This window comes from Ictalurus punctatus, chromosome 23, assembly GCF_001660625.3.
Source record: "Ictalurus punctatus breed USDA103 chromosome 23, Coco_2.0, whole genome shotgun sequence".
In the NCBI taxonomy this organism is placed as follows: domain Eukaryota; kingdom Metazoa; phylum Chordata; class Actinopteri; order Siluriformes; family Ictaluridae; genus Ictalurus; species Ictalurus punctatus.
The window spans coordinates 8,792,833-8,809,690 of NC_030438.2; the positions used below are offsets into that span (position 1 = coordinate 8,792,833).

Below are 16,858 nucleotides of genomic sequence, written 5' to 3' on the forward strand. Positions count from 1 at the left end.
CTTTCTCAAATAATGGAAATGATCTGAAGCACTACAATTCCACCCTCAGAGCAAGTGAGGACATCATTCAAGATATCATCTTCCTAAGTAAAACCACAAAGATTCACCTGGAGGTGTTTTTGGATTATTTCCTACATCAGTGCAGCAAAGCCAAATTTCATGCAGCTACATGTTGGGACGTCAACAGTAATCTTTATTTATTATTCTCTACAGACATGATCTCTGCTTTCATACCAAACACTTTTATTGCGTGTGATATAATAAACTCATCCTGTTCTCAAATGCCTTAGTTATGAGTAAATAATGACTAAAAAAACCCCCCCAAAAAGAATAGCTAAACATGGCTCCAGAACAAACTGGAAATAATTCATAAATAAAACAAAAATACATGACGGGTACATGGTAATTTGGTGGTTAGCACGTTCACCTCACACCTCCAGTGTCGGGGGTTCGATTCCCACTGTGGCCCTGTGTGTGTGGAGTTTGCATGTTCTCCCCGTGCTGCGGGGGTTTCCTCCGGGTACTCCGGTTTCCTCCCCCAGTCCAAAGACATGCATGGTAGGCTGATTGGCGTGTCTAAAGCGTCCAAAGTGTATGAATGGGTGTATGAATGTGTATGTGATTGTGCCCTGCAATGGATTGGCACCCTGTCCAGGGTGTACTCCGCCTTGTGCCCCATGCCCCCTGGGATAGACTCCAGGTTCCCCGCAACCCTGTAGGATAAGTGCTGTAGAAAATGGATGGATGGAAAAATACCTGATTTAAGTTTGTAAAATAATATTCACTGGAATTAAATACATCCATTTTTATTTTTTAACCAGATAAAAGTACTGAGTTTTTACTTAAAGACTGTTAATAATGCTGATCGCATGTTCAGTGAGTTTAGGAAGATATCACACAATGTGCAGTTAATAATAAATAAATAAATAAACAAAAATCATGAACTAGTGGAATCAGAAACTAAACTATAAACACTATAAAACTATAATTAGGGGGAAACCCCCCCCTAAAAATACAGAACTATTTTTAAAAAATCAGTTTAAAAACATAAAATAGCACAGATTAAAAATAAAAGAATAAAAAATAAATAAATAAATAAAAAAAGCATAAGTTTAGGTACTTTTCCACGCATTTAGCTCTGATTAGTCGACACAAAAATCCAGATGGAGGTGGAAGTAAGAGATTATTTGACATTCCTCACTTCTGATGTGTAAGACGAGTTCAATGGCCTGAGTGTCGGTGAGCTGAACAGAGTTCAGGGTCTCACACAAACACACACACACACACACACACGCACCTCCTTTTTTTTTTCCTATAAAAGCACGTTTATTTTAGTTATGTTCACATAATAAGCAAGTACTTCATTCACAAAATATCAAGATTCAAATTAATCAGACAAGAAAAATAGACGTGAGATCAACATTTTACAGTATTTTCAATATTTTGTGTAAATCCTGAAACATTTGACAAAAAAAATAAATAAATCAATAAGCGGGGTACAAATATAAGCTACTCTACATGCCATAAAACCCCACAGGATTCCCCCTCCCCCCTTCTTTTTTTTTTTTGTTTTGTAAAAAGTAAATAGAAAATGGTCCAAAGTAAGAGTACTTGAAAAGTTCAGAATTGAGAATTCAGTATGGCTTATAAAGGTGTAAAAGGAAGAAAACTGCTTTATCGAACATTAAATAAATAAAATAATCAGTGCTGTGACTGAAGGAGGAAGCAAGATGGAGCGAAAAAGAAAAAAAAGCAAAAGACCTGCTTTAAACGTGTCGGATCTCAGGAAAAAAAAAACTTTACGGCAGCGTTTACGGGGGGAAAAAATCAACAACAACAACAACAAAAAAAAGGAGACATGAAGTGGTACGAGACCAGACAGAGTGGTACGAGACCGGTCTGCTGTTCTTTACACAACTGAAACATTCTTTACACTTTACCGCATTGTACAGCCTCCAATTATTTACCTTTATATTTGGATTCATAGAAAAATACATCAGTTTAGTGTTTCTCAACATTCTGAGCTCGGAAATCTCTCCATCGGTGTTGTGCGTTGTGAGACAGAGCCAAGTGTGTGACTGGTGTTTATTCACAGACTCCTTATTGGGTTTGTTTTTTGTACCCGCCTGCAACATGGAAAAAAAAATAAATAAAAAAAAGAATACAAAATTGTAATATTCTGTATGCTCTGACCGTACGTTCAGACTACAACGTGATAAATCGCTTGCGTCACTTCTCGGGCTGTGGCCTGTGAGCGTGTCCCATCCCGCCCTGCGTTTCCTGCTTATAGAGGACAACCCTAGTAGATTCGTATCACGTCTAACGCTAACGAGTTAAACACAAAAGAAATAACTAAATCGTTAATCAGCGTGAAAATCGCTCGTGCGATTTACGTGTTATGCGCTCGGCTTCGTTCTCAGATTAGATTAGCACATCGGGCTAACTGAGGCACCGACGGTCTCTACACACATTTTATACGACGGAATAAAACCCCGGTTCGAAGAGTTTCTCTTCCGTTTTTTTTTTTACCGTAGTAGGAAACTACAGTAGTGAGCGCGGAACCGAAGAAACATCGGACCGGACCACATGCGGCATAAGATCGAAGATCGAAGCGTTCACGCCGATCGTTTTCGGATCTGTCGCTTCTTTACGGCATCATACCTAATTTGCATAGAACTGAGGAAATCGTGGCTCTGTTGTCGCACACGTACGCAGAAAACGAACGCTTCGTCGCTTGCTAGTGTGAAAGCAGATTTCTGTTATTCAACACGTTCTTTATTTCTCCAACAAGCTTCCTGACGCACCTACTGTACTGATCCATATAAAAATCTGACACTGATCACCACAATACATACACACACACACACACACACACACACACACACACACACACACACACACACACACACCTTCCTAAACACAGTTGCACTTTGGATATTCAACAATTTATAGATTAAACACCTGACCAGACGGTACGAAACAAAACAAAAAAATACACACCGAGCACCAGCAGAGTAAAGACTGACAGCACGGATACTGAACACAGAAGTGTCAAATAAATAAAATAAAAATAAAAATAATTAAAAAAAAAGGATTTGGTGTCCTTGGTGTTTCTGGGCTTCAGCATGAGCACACAGAGGAACTTCCCTGCTGTAAACACTCTGAGCTCTGATATTCAGCCCTTTATTTGGCAAAAAAAACACAGCAGCCTTAAATGACCAAAGTCAGATATTAAACTAACGAGCCTGATATGTACGGTTGAGTGCAAAAGTTAGCACCCCCCTCAATTTCTGGATGAAAAAAAACCCCTCTATATTTTACACACACACACACACACACACACACACAAAAGACTCTCTGAATTAAATATTACAATAACCGACTGTACATCAGGAAGAATATTTACTAGCACGCTCAAAAGTTTGTAACCTTCTGTAGTTCTTTTATTTACAGGACTCGCAATAATTTTAAAAAGTTTTATCGATCACCTTTTGTGTGTGTGTGTGTTTTGTTCAGTAAATCACTTTCATGGGGTGTAACGATCAAAGATCGATGCATCAAAAGGCAACAACTGAACTGAATCGACGCATCTATCTTAAACGATTGAAAAAAGGACAAATTACTGGTGGGGAAAAAAAAAATCGATTCATATTTTGCAGTTGATGTGTAAATAATTTAACAGGCGAGCTCCTCTACATCATCATCATCATCATCATCATCAGTGAATTAATGGTAGACCTCCACCAGATTTGAACAGAGGCGACTAATCCGATTCGAAGTGTTAAATCGTAGCAGATTCAGTGGTATTGTTCAATATCGACTCACCGCCTTACGTACAAAATGTAAACCTAATAATTATGATTAACACAAGATCATCGCAAAATGGTGGGAAATCTATTACGCCGACAATCCCAAATTCTTGTGTGATGTAAAAATATCTACACTTGCAATGCTTTTTTTAAAAATTTTTTTGATTTTCAAAGCTCGGACAAGTTCGATCGCATAATCATTCGAGATATGAATCAGTGGGAATCAGGAAAACAGCTCCCACATGCTCTAAACCACAAAATACTCAGCTTCCATGGAACTAGAGAAGGAGATACAGAAAACAGGTAGGAAAAACAGACAAAAACACACCCAAAGCTCAGGAAAAAGATAACTGAAAAGAAAAACACAGACAAAGAAAGACACGATACGTCCAATACACACTTCAGAAGTAGGGGTGTGTAAACTTTTGCACTCGACCGTACGACTAAAAACAGTCTAAGTAACTAAATATAAATCTAAAACTAAATATTGATTATATAAAGAAATCTTTTCGAAAGAAGAGCAGCTTATGAATGTGCATAAAAACGTGGACTCTCTTATATGAAGCCTCATCATTTATACCATTTTACGTTTGTGTTGATACACAATTTATATACATCAATTTACAAATCACAATTTGATTGATGTTTTGACTGGAGGTTAAATTTTGGAGTAGAGTTCTAGAATATGCAATGTAGATAAGGAGACGGATTTGATTAGATATAAACTTGGATTATTTTCTAAAAAGAATACAAATAAATTTCGAAGAAACGTTCTGATTCGAGTTTTAAGACTTTTAAGAAGCTTCTATAATGAGAGTCATATCACCTGTAAAACACATCACCTGTGCTATTAGGGCTGTCCAATTCAGTGCAACTCAATTGAAAAGATTTAGTATTGAAATGTATGCGAATATTAATGAGTGTATAATAAATATTAATGAGTGGACATTAGCGGTAGCCACACGATATTTCTCACAAACCCCAGAAGGTACAAACTGTGTCGCGTTCCTGCAATCAAACTCATGCAGGCTTTCTAATCACGATATATGCTCACTACATAGGCTACCTCATTTGGTTAGAGACCCTACGTAGTGCTTTATATTACAGTCCTCTTCAAAAGTATTGGATCAAGAAAGGCATTCTGGAAAGTTCTGGAACTAAGATGAACCTCTACCTCTAAAGCAATGGAAAAGTCCCAAAGTGTGGAGAAAGAAAGGATCTGCTCATGATCCAGAACATACAAGCTCATCTGTGAAACATGGTGGAGGTAGCGTCATGGCTGCTTCTGGAACATTCTCACTAATCTTTATTGATGATGGAATTCATGATGGGAGCAGCAGAATAAATGCAGAAGTCTGCAGGAACATTTTGTCTGCAGATTTACAGAGAAATGTGTTCGAATGAATCAGGAGGAACTTCATCATGCAGCAAGACAACGATCCAAAACACACTTCCACCTCAGCACAGGACTTCATCAGGGGGAAAAGTGGAAGGTTTTAGACTGGACAAGTCAATCACCAGACCTTCATCCAGCTGATCAGCATTTCACCTCCTGAAGAGGAGACTGAAGGAAGAAACCCCCCGAAACAAACAACTACTGAAAGAAGCTGCAGGAAAAACCTGGAGAAGCTTCACAGAAGAAGAAACCAACAGTTTGGTATCAGTGAGTCGCAGGATTGATGCAGTTACTGCGAGTAATGGATATGCAACCTAATATTAAGTGTTGTTTACGTCAAGACTTATCTGTTCCTATACTTTCGCTCACCTAAAAATAGGGTGGTCTGATACAAAAAGGTGGCATGTTTGAAGTCGTTTAACACATCTACATTTAAATATCAGGAAATGAGAGATGAAATTCTGATCTATCGTCTAATATTCGTAGTTTTCTCAGAAAAAAAAAAAGAATTGGCCTCGCCCTTCCAATACTTTCGGAGGGGATACTCAGCCATAAAACGACCGTTTCAGACGTTAGCAAAAATACTGGGTCACGTTTTACACAATTAGAAAATCGATAGTGGTTGTATTGTGTGAAATAAAGCTCGATGTAAATCCTATATTAAACAACCCAAGGGTTATTTACCCCAAAAACGTTTACACATACATCTAAATGTATGTTATACAGCGTTATACAACTAAACCTAAAACACCAGATTCAACACATTCGTAATGTGTTGTTCTGACCTAATATATTATAAAAATTAGAAAAAGTATTCGAATTGTTAACAGCCCTAACGTAAAAAAAAAGGAAATCTTTGTACACATGTGGGTTGCCAGGACTTCCGGGTGGAAAACTCACATCCTGATAGGAAGTGCTGAATACTCGTGATGGGAATTCTGCTCTTTTTAGTGGCTACTCAGATCATTTGAGAATCGGCTCCTCGCTAAATTTGCGATATTCGGATGCGCAAGAACATTTTGAAAAAATGAACGATGAGTTTCAAGTTTAATTTGACTTAATTAATGTAAGGAACATCGAAAATCACCGTGACCCTACCTGATATAAATCGCTTACTGAAAACGAATCAATTTAACGCTAACAAACATCTCGGAATTTGGAAAGACGTTTCCATTACGCTACAGGAGTAATGGCATCGTCTACAGGGAGGGCGGTTCTTGATGTTCAGCTAAAAGAGTCGACTCAAAGAATCGATTCATACACAAACGGCATTTGTTTAAAAAGCACCTATTATGGTTTTGAAATGTGCGTAATTTTGTTTTAAAGCTCTCATACAATAGATTTACACACATCCAAGGTCAAAAACACGTTAACATGCTCATAATTTGAACTGCAGCGTTACCTTTTCCCCCAGTGTCACAAACGACTCGTTCAATGATCCGTCCTATGGATTCACTCTAAACTCCTCCTTTCAGAGAGCATATGCTGCTCTGATTGGTCAGATGTCCCAGTCTGTTGTGATTGGTACACCGGTGTCAGCAAGCAGCGGGGCTTATTGTTACAAACCTACGTAGGTTAGTACAGGAAGTAAATCTGGAATCACTAACGACTTGTTTCAGCTGTTCAGAATTGGTTCCTTCATCAAACTCTGATTTGTGAAACTTCGCAGACGTTTTTACATTCACAAACAGCTACGTATAGAGATACGTATAAAGATAATATCTGAAAAAACTATAATAGGTGCAGTTTAAAGTTCTTTCCAGCTTTTAACTCCTGTCCGTCATGAGATATTGTTTTCCCGATTAGTTTCGTACATCTTGTTCGTTCTGTACAGAAAAACCGGTTTGTTAAATTTGAGACTTGCTACATGATCTAACCACATCACCCTAATAACTCCACCCACGCCTCCGTTTCGCTTCAGCGGCATTCCGAAACGGTCACATTTCTTAAACGGCGCCCGTGAATCTACATTACGATAATCATAATAATCAACCCTACAAGAGCATAATCAATACTGTTTTTAAATCATTAAAAATAACACGTAAAACATCGATTTTAAACACACAACACCCTGAAAATCGCAACGTTCCAACATTAGAGGAAAATTTTTAACTTTAATAATGAATAAACTTTTTTAAAGTCCAACTTTAACCATTGTAGTACAATAAAAAGGAGCGTCTAGTTTTGTGCATGGGATATCTGCGTATTTTGTTATTTAATCAAAAGTTAAATGAAATTTAACAGTGCCCCCCCCAAATATACCGTTTACATAAAACTCTCATAATACTTTTATTCCAGTGCAGCGTCCCTTCTGTTATCCACCCAGAAATACGATATTTAATATTGTGACAGAACATTTTGTTTTTGATGGGTGAGAATATTATATATATATATACACACACAACCAATCAAAAGTTTGTGGACACTCGACTGAAATGTTTCTCAAGATCTCAAAAACCTTTTGATCTGAAGGTGTATGATTAATCGTTTGACAGCGGTGCTGTAGACAAAGCTATAATTGTGCCGATGTATTCGTTTCTTTCATTACAAAACTAACATATTATTTACAAAATAATCTTTATTTAAACGGACCACTCAGAGCGAAATACCCCAAAAAGCAGCTGATAAGAGTCCAGTGTCGATGTGAACTCCTTTAATACTGTTTAATAATCATCTCAGGGAAATAACTCAAGAAATCCACAGAGAAAACGCCACGAATACATTTCTGGAAATTCTCAGCAAAAAGTGTGTCGACTTTGAAGATGCTAAAATATTAAATTATTTAGATTCATTTAGGATTTTTTTATCACAACATAATTCCCATTGTTGCATTTGTGTTCCTCCAGAGTTTTGATGACTATATTATTATTCTAAAATGTATTGAGGAAAAATAAAAGTGTGTCTAAACTTTTGACTGGTAGGGTGTGTGTTATATATATATATATATATATAAACGTCATTTAAACGTTTGATAACTGGAATTTCAACGTGCAAAAGTGCGATCCTGTCACCTCAACCTCAAACATAATAAATTGTTAATCGTATCTTGGAGAGAAAATAGAGTTAATGGTCAACGCCATAAAAAAAAGCACTACACTTTATAAGTTTATAAACTCCGCGCTATGTAAACATCAGATGAGATACTGCCGGGGGAATGACACGCCCCTAACAATACTACGGTAGTGCGCATTTTTCTGGTCAACAACCAACAGGTTTATACGAACCGCACCAGTTCGTGAGTGAGTGTGAAGATAAAATGCGTTTGCTTTGAAAAACCAAAAAACGTTTTAGTGATCAGGATGCAAATTTGTCTGAACGCTGAACGAATGCACTCAGACGAGAAGCTGCTGCAGAGGTGATGGAGTTGTTTAAGGCATCACGTTTGATGGCTGTTCCTCTCCGCCATAGTTTCACGACCACGAACCCTAAAGGAAGGGATGACAGCATGTCAATCACGACTCACAAACCCCGCCTCTTCGTCGTCATCCTCCTCCTCCATAAAGAACAGACAGAGAAAGGATCTAACCTGGCTAAGACTCGCCAGCCATGGAGACCGTGATGGTGTCACTTTCATCTGCGGAGGAGAAGAGAAACGTGAAATAATTACACGATGGTATGCAGGCAACTCCATAAACACTGGCACCCTTCCTGAAAATAACAAGGGCAATCTCTGAACGATGATTCAACCGTTGCTGTACGGTTTTTAGGATTATTTCTCGTTTTTCCAATCGAGCGCGTATACGACAGCGACGCTCTGCGGATTAGGATGTTCCAGTCTTGAATTGTGCTTGTGGCGACTCACCAGGCTTTACAGCCGTTACGACGATGTCCTCGTGGTGGAGATCGTTATTGAGCAGATGTTTCTGAGACTCGCTGAGAGGATTACACTGCTCACCTTCAACACTGTGGGGGAGGGGGAAAAAAATGGCAAGATGTTTGTCTATAAAACTGAATTAAACTCTAAACTAGATTGTTTGCATGCACACTGTATTAAGGAGCAACAAATCCGTGACAAGCGACACATCCGAACGATCCTCTCGAACAATTCATCACACATAGTACGCCTCACAGCACGCAAGGTCCAATGTTTCTTCAGTTCTCCGCCTGCAATTTGTTTCAATTTATTGTTTAAAATTTATAACCGTGGTTTTCGTTTGATCCTTTCATCTCTCGTTAAACGTGTATACAGCATCATGAAGAAAAATAATGATCGTTAGTGCCTCTGGTTTGTGTGTACATAGCTAGTTCAGTTAGCACACTAATCTAATCTGAGAAAGAATCTAGCACAAAGCTGAGGACAGGCCACGCCCACAAGCGATGAGAGGGAATTGCGATTGGTGCAAGTCGGCTGAAGATGGTTTCGATTAAAGATGAAAAGTTGGAGAACGCTGAAGTTGGAAAGGAGATTTCAGACAGATTTAGTTGTTTTTACTCGAACAGCAAGTCAAAGTAACCATATAGGTTAAACGTGAGGGCGGGGCTAAACACACAAAAAAAACAACAAAAAAAAACAAGCTTGGTAAATAAAGCAGCTGTTGAAATCATTTCAGAAATGATGCTTGTATGTTTTACAAACTTGTACCACTTTAATGAAAGAGTTTTGGTTTAGAATATTTTAAAATATATTTTTGGACACCTTTATTTGGGGTAACAGTGCCACCGAGTGGTGGAAATGTGGAACTGTACCCTCACCTTTGGCTCAGGTGGTCAGGTTGTACGACTACTGTTGGCTGCTCCGGATCACTGGCCACCAGTCGGGTTGGAAACGTGAGACCGTCTCCCTGACTGCACAGAGAAAAAACAAAAACTCTTATAATCCCGGATAAACAAGATGAAAATTGTGAGCTTGTTTACCTGGTGAACACCGGCAGCAGCCAGAACTTCTTCTGGTCTCCGAACACCTGAGCGATGTTCTTGCTGAAGCCCAGCGAGAACCCATTTTTATCCGGTCCATTCCTGAACACGGGCGCTCGAAATGCCTCTGAAAGAACAGAACAAAGAGAAGTGTAAACATTTCACGCCAAGATAAACTTGAGTCACGAGGATGCACAGAGTGGTGGAGGTGATGCGAGGGCGTTACCTATCGTGGATCTATTCTTCCCTACAAGCCACAGGTGGTAAGTGAAGAGCGAGAGGATGCTGATGCAGAACATGGCCGCCACAAAAAAGAGAAACAGCACGTGGAATTTGGCGTGAGAGTCGGGCAGCTCACTCTGAGAGCGAAAAAGAGAGAGAGAGAGAGAGAGAGAGAGAGAGAGAGAGAGAGAGAGAGAGAGATCGAGAGGAGTTGGGGGGTATAAACAGCGTGTAAGACACGTGGTCAACATCGATGAGGACGAAACACATGAGTCACAGGGCTGCACGACATCAACAATAACAACGAGAATATATCATCGATAATTAGGGAAGGCAATATGACAAAAATGAGAAAAATGAGTGATGAGGCCTACAAGAAGAGACGGCACCGATCTGATTCCCAGTATCAGTAACACTATATCCACAACCAATATCAGGACCAGTGTCAGTACCACTATCAGTACAAATACCACTATCAGTATCAATATTAGTACCAGTATCAGTACCTATATCAGTATCAGTACCAGTATCAATACCAACATCGAGATCAGTGCCAGTACCGGTACGAGTACCAGTATCAATATCAGCATCAGTACCAATATCTATATCAGCATCAACACCAGTACCAGTATCGGTACCAGGTCGATACCAGCAGTGGAAAAGTGGATCGGATATCGGAGAGAACCTTATTGGATCCTGTAAGAAACGGAGAAGACTGGAATTGATTTGGGAAAGAAATGTATTTTTGGAACAGGAAATATTTACATATAAAGAGAGATTTGATGTTTTTTTATTTTTAGGAGTGATTTTATTCTATTTATACTTTATAATATTTATAACGTAAGCAACCGTAAAGCGCTTCAGTTAAAGAAAAACATTTTGAAGCTAGTATTATTTCAGAAAACAAATGAGATAAGCCGAGACTTATCTATTCAATTCAATTCAATTCAATTTTATTTGTATAGCGCTTTTTACAATAGACATTGTCTCAAAGCAGCTTTACAGTAATATCAACATGGTATACAGATATTAAAGGTGCGAATTTATCCCAACTGAGCAAGCCACTGAGTGGCGACGGTGGCAAGGAAAAACTCCCTAAGATGTTTTAAGAGGAAGAAACCTTGAGAGGAACCCGACTCAGAAGGGAACCCATCCTCATCTGGGTAACAACAGTTAGTGTGAAAAAGTTCATTATGGATTTATATGAAGTCTGTATGGCGTTAGGAGCAGCCGTAGTCCCAGCAGTCTGGAATTAAAGAAGATTTGAGCTCCATCCAGAGGCAGAAAGGATCTGGATCTCTAGTATCTCCATAAATTCGTGTGGGGCTCGGGGAAAGGAGAGAGGGAGAAAAAAGATAATTATGACTGCGAAGTAGTAGAACAGAATCTAGTCAGGGTAGACTTGAGTAAACAAATATGTTTTAAGCTTAGACTTAAACACTGAGACTGTGTCTGAGTCCCGAACACTAATAGGAAGACTGTTCCATAACAGTGGGGCTCTATAAGAGAAAGCTCTTCCCCCTGCTGTAGCCTTCACTATTCGAGGTACCGTCAGATAGCCTGCATCTTTTGATCTAAGCAGGCGTGGCGGATCATAGAAAACCAAAAGGTCGCTTAGATATTGTGGCACGAGACCATTTAGTGCTTTATAGGTTAATAAAAGTATTTTATAATTAATGCGAGATTTTACTTTTTACTTATCTAAGCCCTGGATACACAGCAAGCCAAAATCCCAAGCTGAATCTTCCAAGGAGCTGCGCTGTAGAACCCTACGTACCCGCTATAGTGCACTTCAAAGCCAGTAAAGGGACATGGAGGACATTTGGGGTTAAAAATAAACAAACAAATAAAGGTGGGGATACAGAACCGAATGTAATGCAGGAAAATACTCAAGTTTACAAACAGGTAATTAATCATGCAGCGCTAAACACAACAAACAACACAGACAATCAGAGGGCTCCTTTTTTTTTTTTTACAGGTTAAAGAAAATTAAGAGTAATGAAGTTGTATTTACTATAATTTTTATTTCCCATGCCGGCGTGGACACATTAACCAACAATGAACACTAACGCCGGTGATTACCTTTGGACAATTCTCTGCCGATTTCCTCCGGCAAAGCTTAGTGCAGACAGAGACAGACAGTTAGACACGAGGAGAGGGAGAGGACGAGAGCAAAGCACAAGGAAGAGTTACGATACGGCGACATGACGATGTAATATCCAGATCACCATGTATCACCATGTCACGTTATATTAATAATAATAATAACAATAATAATAATAATAATAATAATAATAATAATAATAATAATAATACAAACTGACTCGAAGCAGTGTGTAATATTTTTAAAAAATGATAATAAAATGAATAAATTTTTAGACATTAAATAGTGTCATCATCAAGGTTTATTTACTTTAAATGCATGTATGTGAAACCTGAAACGTTCGCAAATATCTACACTACTTTAGCGGTGTATATCGTGCATCGCAGAAACGTTTTCACGAATCACGATATAATAATATTTTTGTCGTTTCGCCCCACATGTGCCGCATTTTAATTAATCGAGCCGAAGAACGAGGGAAAAAAAAACAGAAGAAGAGCAGACGTGACGTGATTACTCACTGTCCAGAACTTGATGAAGTACTGCAGAACCGTGGCAGCGATGAACAGGCAGTACAGCAGCGAGTACGCCAGGAACAGGATGAAGAACTTGTAATTGGAGAACCCTACACAGTTGTTCACCCTGTCATGGGAAAAAAAGAGGAAACTGTAGCGTTGAGAAATACACATCAAGCGCAAAACTTCCTTTAGAAATGCCAGATGATTTCACTCACCATGGGCAGTGATGGTCCATCTTCAACACGCACCTGTTACACGTTAAATGACATGTTCATTCTTAAACATCGTGAGCAATTAAAAAAAGAAAGAAAGCATTTCGGTATGTTGTACTTCTGCTGTCAGTCATTCACGTTGCCTTATTTATTCCCTTTGTTATGCTTTTAAAACCAAACCCCAAAAACAAGCATGTTAGAAAACAGCAGATGTTGGCCACTTTAGCCGACTTTGGAGCTCTATTTCAGGTTAAAACGACGCCTCAGGCTCTGCTACGGGGCTCGTTATGTTCCAGTCGATCATTTCCTCCTGGGGCAGTGTCTTTGTGTTTATTCAATCAAAACATTTGGGAGAATTTATAAAGGCATGGATTTATTTTTAAGAATTCAGGGAACCTGTAGTACATTTTGTTTTCAATATTAAACCTCTGTTTGTAGCAATTTGTAATTTATTTAGTTTTATACAGACAAGAACGTTCATTATTTTGCACTGTTTATGATTCAGGAATCGTGAAGCCGGTATCGCGAAATGAATCATGGCCAGAGTGAAGAGATATATATATATATATATATATATATATAAAAATAATATGACATCTTATTTTTTATCTTTTTATACTGATATGATGCATTTTAAATCTGTATAATATTCTAACATTAATTTAATCCAATGTGCAATATATAACATTCAAAACATTGTAAATTCTAATTAAAATGTTTTTTTGAGAGTCATCTGCAGAGTCGTGGCTTTAACTCACATGTCACATGCGGAGCAGTGGTGGCACCGGTCGGGTTTGATAACTTGGCACCGGTCACAGTAGCGGATGGCTATACGGAAAGTATAAGCAATCATTATTATTATTATTATTGTATAAATCATCATTATTATTATTATATTGTCTGTCAGACGCTTTTTGATTCTATTGTTCAGGACTGTGATGGAAACTGTCTCACCTCCGGCGCCGGTGCGCGTGTAGAGCGGAAGACTGCTCGCCACTCGCTTCAGGATCTCCTGCTGGGTCTCTGGACGCTCTTCTTTCTCATAAAGCTCCTTCTCAGCTTTGGGTAAACAGAACTGACAGACACACACGCAGATTTTAAACCACATGATGTGAGAATTCGATGAGAATTTCTCTGAGAACGACTGGGATTAGTCAGACTTGAATCAGTAATGAGCGAGACTGGTCAGAATTTTATGGGGATTGGTCAAAATTTCTTCATTAAAGAGTGGGATTGGTCAGGATTTCTTTGGGAATGAGTGGGATTGGTAAGGATTACGTCGGGAATGAATGGGATTAGTCAGAATTTCTCCAGGAGTGAGCAGGAACAGCCTCTAAATCTTGTATATAGCTCTTTTTAAAAATATTCTAGGCCTACATGTTTATTTGTAGTCAACTGGCATCACCATCAACTTATTTATTTAATAATTTAAAATTTCTCTTACCTCTTTGGATGGATTTGTTGGTCTGGTGAAGATGGTCTTCCAATAAGACCAAACAAACAAGATGAAGCAGAGGTGAAAAACAACCAAGTAGATAACTGTGAGGAGCAAATAGCAAAAAAAAACAAAGAGTTGCAGACGCATCAGTAACGGGACAATCAATCACCGACGAGTTGGAAACTTGGATCAGCACGAACAGTCGAGACACACACACACACTCACTCAGCAACAACAATAACAACTCCGACACGTCTCATTTAACACACAAATAGAACGAGTCAGACTTTACTATCAACTCGAATGATCAGAAATGAAAAGCAGAAAGATCTCAGCTGTCACACACTTACCTTTCTCTCCCAGACTCGGCACCGTGACTGTGGGAAACAGGAAAGATCATCAATTATTTCAATTACACACTAGTAGAGTTTTATAGATCTCTTTAACGCAGGACTCAAAGCTGACATTTCTTTAGCTCTATAAACAGCGAAGGAATTCTTCTCACGCATGTATTACTGTAGTCCCCGTTCGGCTATTTTCAAAGTCACATGACTTTTTAGTATTTGACACAAGTTCGTTCACCTAACATAAAATGTAAGTAGAATATGTTTCATGATGGCACATTAAAAATAAATAACTGATAAATTAACCTGCTGTAAAAAGGGTAAAAATATACCATGATGTCAGAAAAGCATGTGGTCACATAATTTATGATCATTCTTATGCTATTAGTAGCAGTAAATAAACAAACAAACAAACAAATAAATAAATAAAGTACCACGCCCATGTACACATAGCTCCGCCCCCAAGGTCCGAAGTGGCCTGTAGAGTGACAGGAGGCGTGGCCAAACACACACAAGGAAGTCAGTTTTCCTAAACGGCTTTCTTAACACTTTGTGTTTGTTTTGTTTTTTTAAATCATGTTCTACATTTCTTCCAAGTTATATGAAAAAGTATTTTTCTGCACCTTTACTTTATATCCCACAGATGAAGTGTAAAGGTGTAGTAATAATATTGTAGATGGAACTGTACCTGGCAACAGGTAAGCTAGTAAACAGGTAGAAGTTTAAAACCTGGTGATGTTGTAAATAAGACCGGTTTTTATATTATTTCAACATTTTAAAGGTTTTAACAGACTATAGAGCTGAACTCCTTCCTAGAAACTGTTAACTGCTGCTAGTTAACTTCCATGTCTTCTTAATTAGCATTGCTGTAACTTTAAAAATATATATATTTGTACATATTTGATAAATATATATATATCTAGAAACAAAAGCTCATCTCAGATCATTTCAAGATCAACTCGAAATCAAAATACTAGTTTAATAAAATCGTGATGATTGTTTTTGCAGTCTAACCGGGGAATCAGTGTTGCTAGCTGGCTAGTTTAGTGCACAGATTTGGAGTCAGAGAAAGGTTTCATACCAGATACATAAACATATTTTATCATAAAATCCTGAAATGTCTATTTAGTTTAAATTAATTAAAAAAAGACACACAGAGTGGTGATTTGTACGAACTAGCTGTGCAGTTGTGTAAGATACCAGCCACTTCCTTCCTCCAGAACACTTCAGATTTAACGCTAATTATCTCACAAAAACAGCAGAACTTGATTAAAATTAAATACTCACACACACACAGCTCCACAACGTAAGCATAATACGACCAGCACACGACTAAAGCGATAAATATAACCGGTATCCAAGCCAGACCCCGCTGACAACATCTGAGGACGTGTGAAGGCGCCATCTTTAATTTCCACAATACACACTATAGGGAGGGTTGAGTCGTCCGGATCTTTGAGTCGACTCTTTTAGATTCGATAACGAGAACCGATTCAGATGTATCTGATTTATCGACAGCCATGAGAACGAAGTGGTTTCAAAATAAGTGGATTTAACTGATGGTGCGGTCAAAATGTGCGAGTGGTAGTCTTTTACAATCATACTTAGCGATAAAATATAAATATTTTAGTTCTATCCCTGCATAAAAAAACAAACAAAATAGAAACCCTCACACCAATTCTAATGGTTTCTACTACAAATACCATTACAAACTATCAACTAACCATTTGAACCATTACCAGTCCTTAATGGTATCCAACAGACATAATATGCCACCAAAAGAAGGCAAACATGACCAGTAGAGACCCACAGGGATCATTAGTTTCCATTAAAACCAGTACAATTCCCATTAGAACCATTACAAATTCTGAGGGTGTCTATTGTTTTTTCCCCTAACAGGGATCATTATTATGCTTATAATTCTTATTTTATCACCCCAAAAATTACCACCAAGACACACTGAA

General features: G+C 38.3%; 1 protein-coding gene across 2 annotated transcripts; it reads right to left on the reverse strand.

Moving 5' to 3' along the window:
* Positions 1-1,301: 1,301 nt before the first annotated feature.
* zdhhc20b (zinc finger DHHC-type palmitoyltransferase 20b) lies at positions 1,302-16,332 on the reverse strand. 2 transcript variants are annotated; one of them, XM_047150277.2, is made up of 14 exons: positions 16,182-16,332; positions 14,901-14,927; positions 14,557-14,651; positions 14,067-14,187; positions 13,871-13,940; positions 13,116-13,148; positions 12,904-13,024; positions 12,364-12,399; positions 10,286-10,418; positions 10,060-10,186; positions 9,898-9,990; positions 9,008-9,108; positions 8,732-8,779; positions 1,302-8,630 (listed from the first exon to the last, which is right to left on the reverse strand). In XM_047150277.2, exons 1-13 carry the CDS (start codon positions 16,297-16,299, stop codon positions 8,736-8,738), a joined length of 1,119 nt encoding a protein of 372 aa, XP_047006233.1. In that variant the 5' UTR covers positions 16,300-16,332; the 3' UTR covers positions 1,302-8,630; positions 8,732-8,735. The 2 variants fall into 2 exon arrangements, with proteins under 2 accessions (XP_047006233.1, XP_017309153.1); XM_017453664.3 differs by lacking the exon at positions 12,364-12,399.
* Positions 16,333-16,858: the final 526 nt, after the last annotated feature.

What these genes read in the sequence shown, in the direction of transcription:
- zdhhc20b (XM_047150277.2), bottom strand. Translation starts at nt 16,299, where the DNA reads ATGGCGCCTTCACACGTCCTCAGATGTTGTCAGCGGGGTCTGGCTTGG. An exon ending in CTGCTGCCGGTGTTCACCAG is followed by an intron (nt 9,991 to 10,059) that starts GTAAACAAGCTC and finishes TTCTCTGTGCAG; the next exon opens with TCAGGGAGACGGTCTCACGT. An exon ending in CGTAACGGCTGTAAAGCCTG is followed by an intron (nt 8,780 to 9,007) that starts GTGAGTCGCCAC and finishes TCTCCTCCGCAG; the next exon opens with ATGAAAGTGACACCATCACG.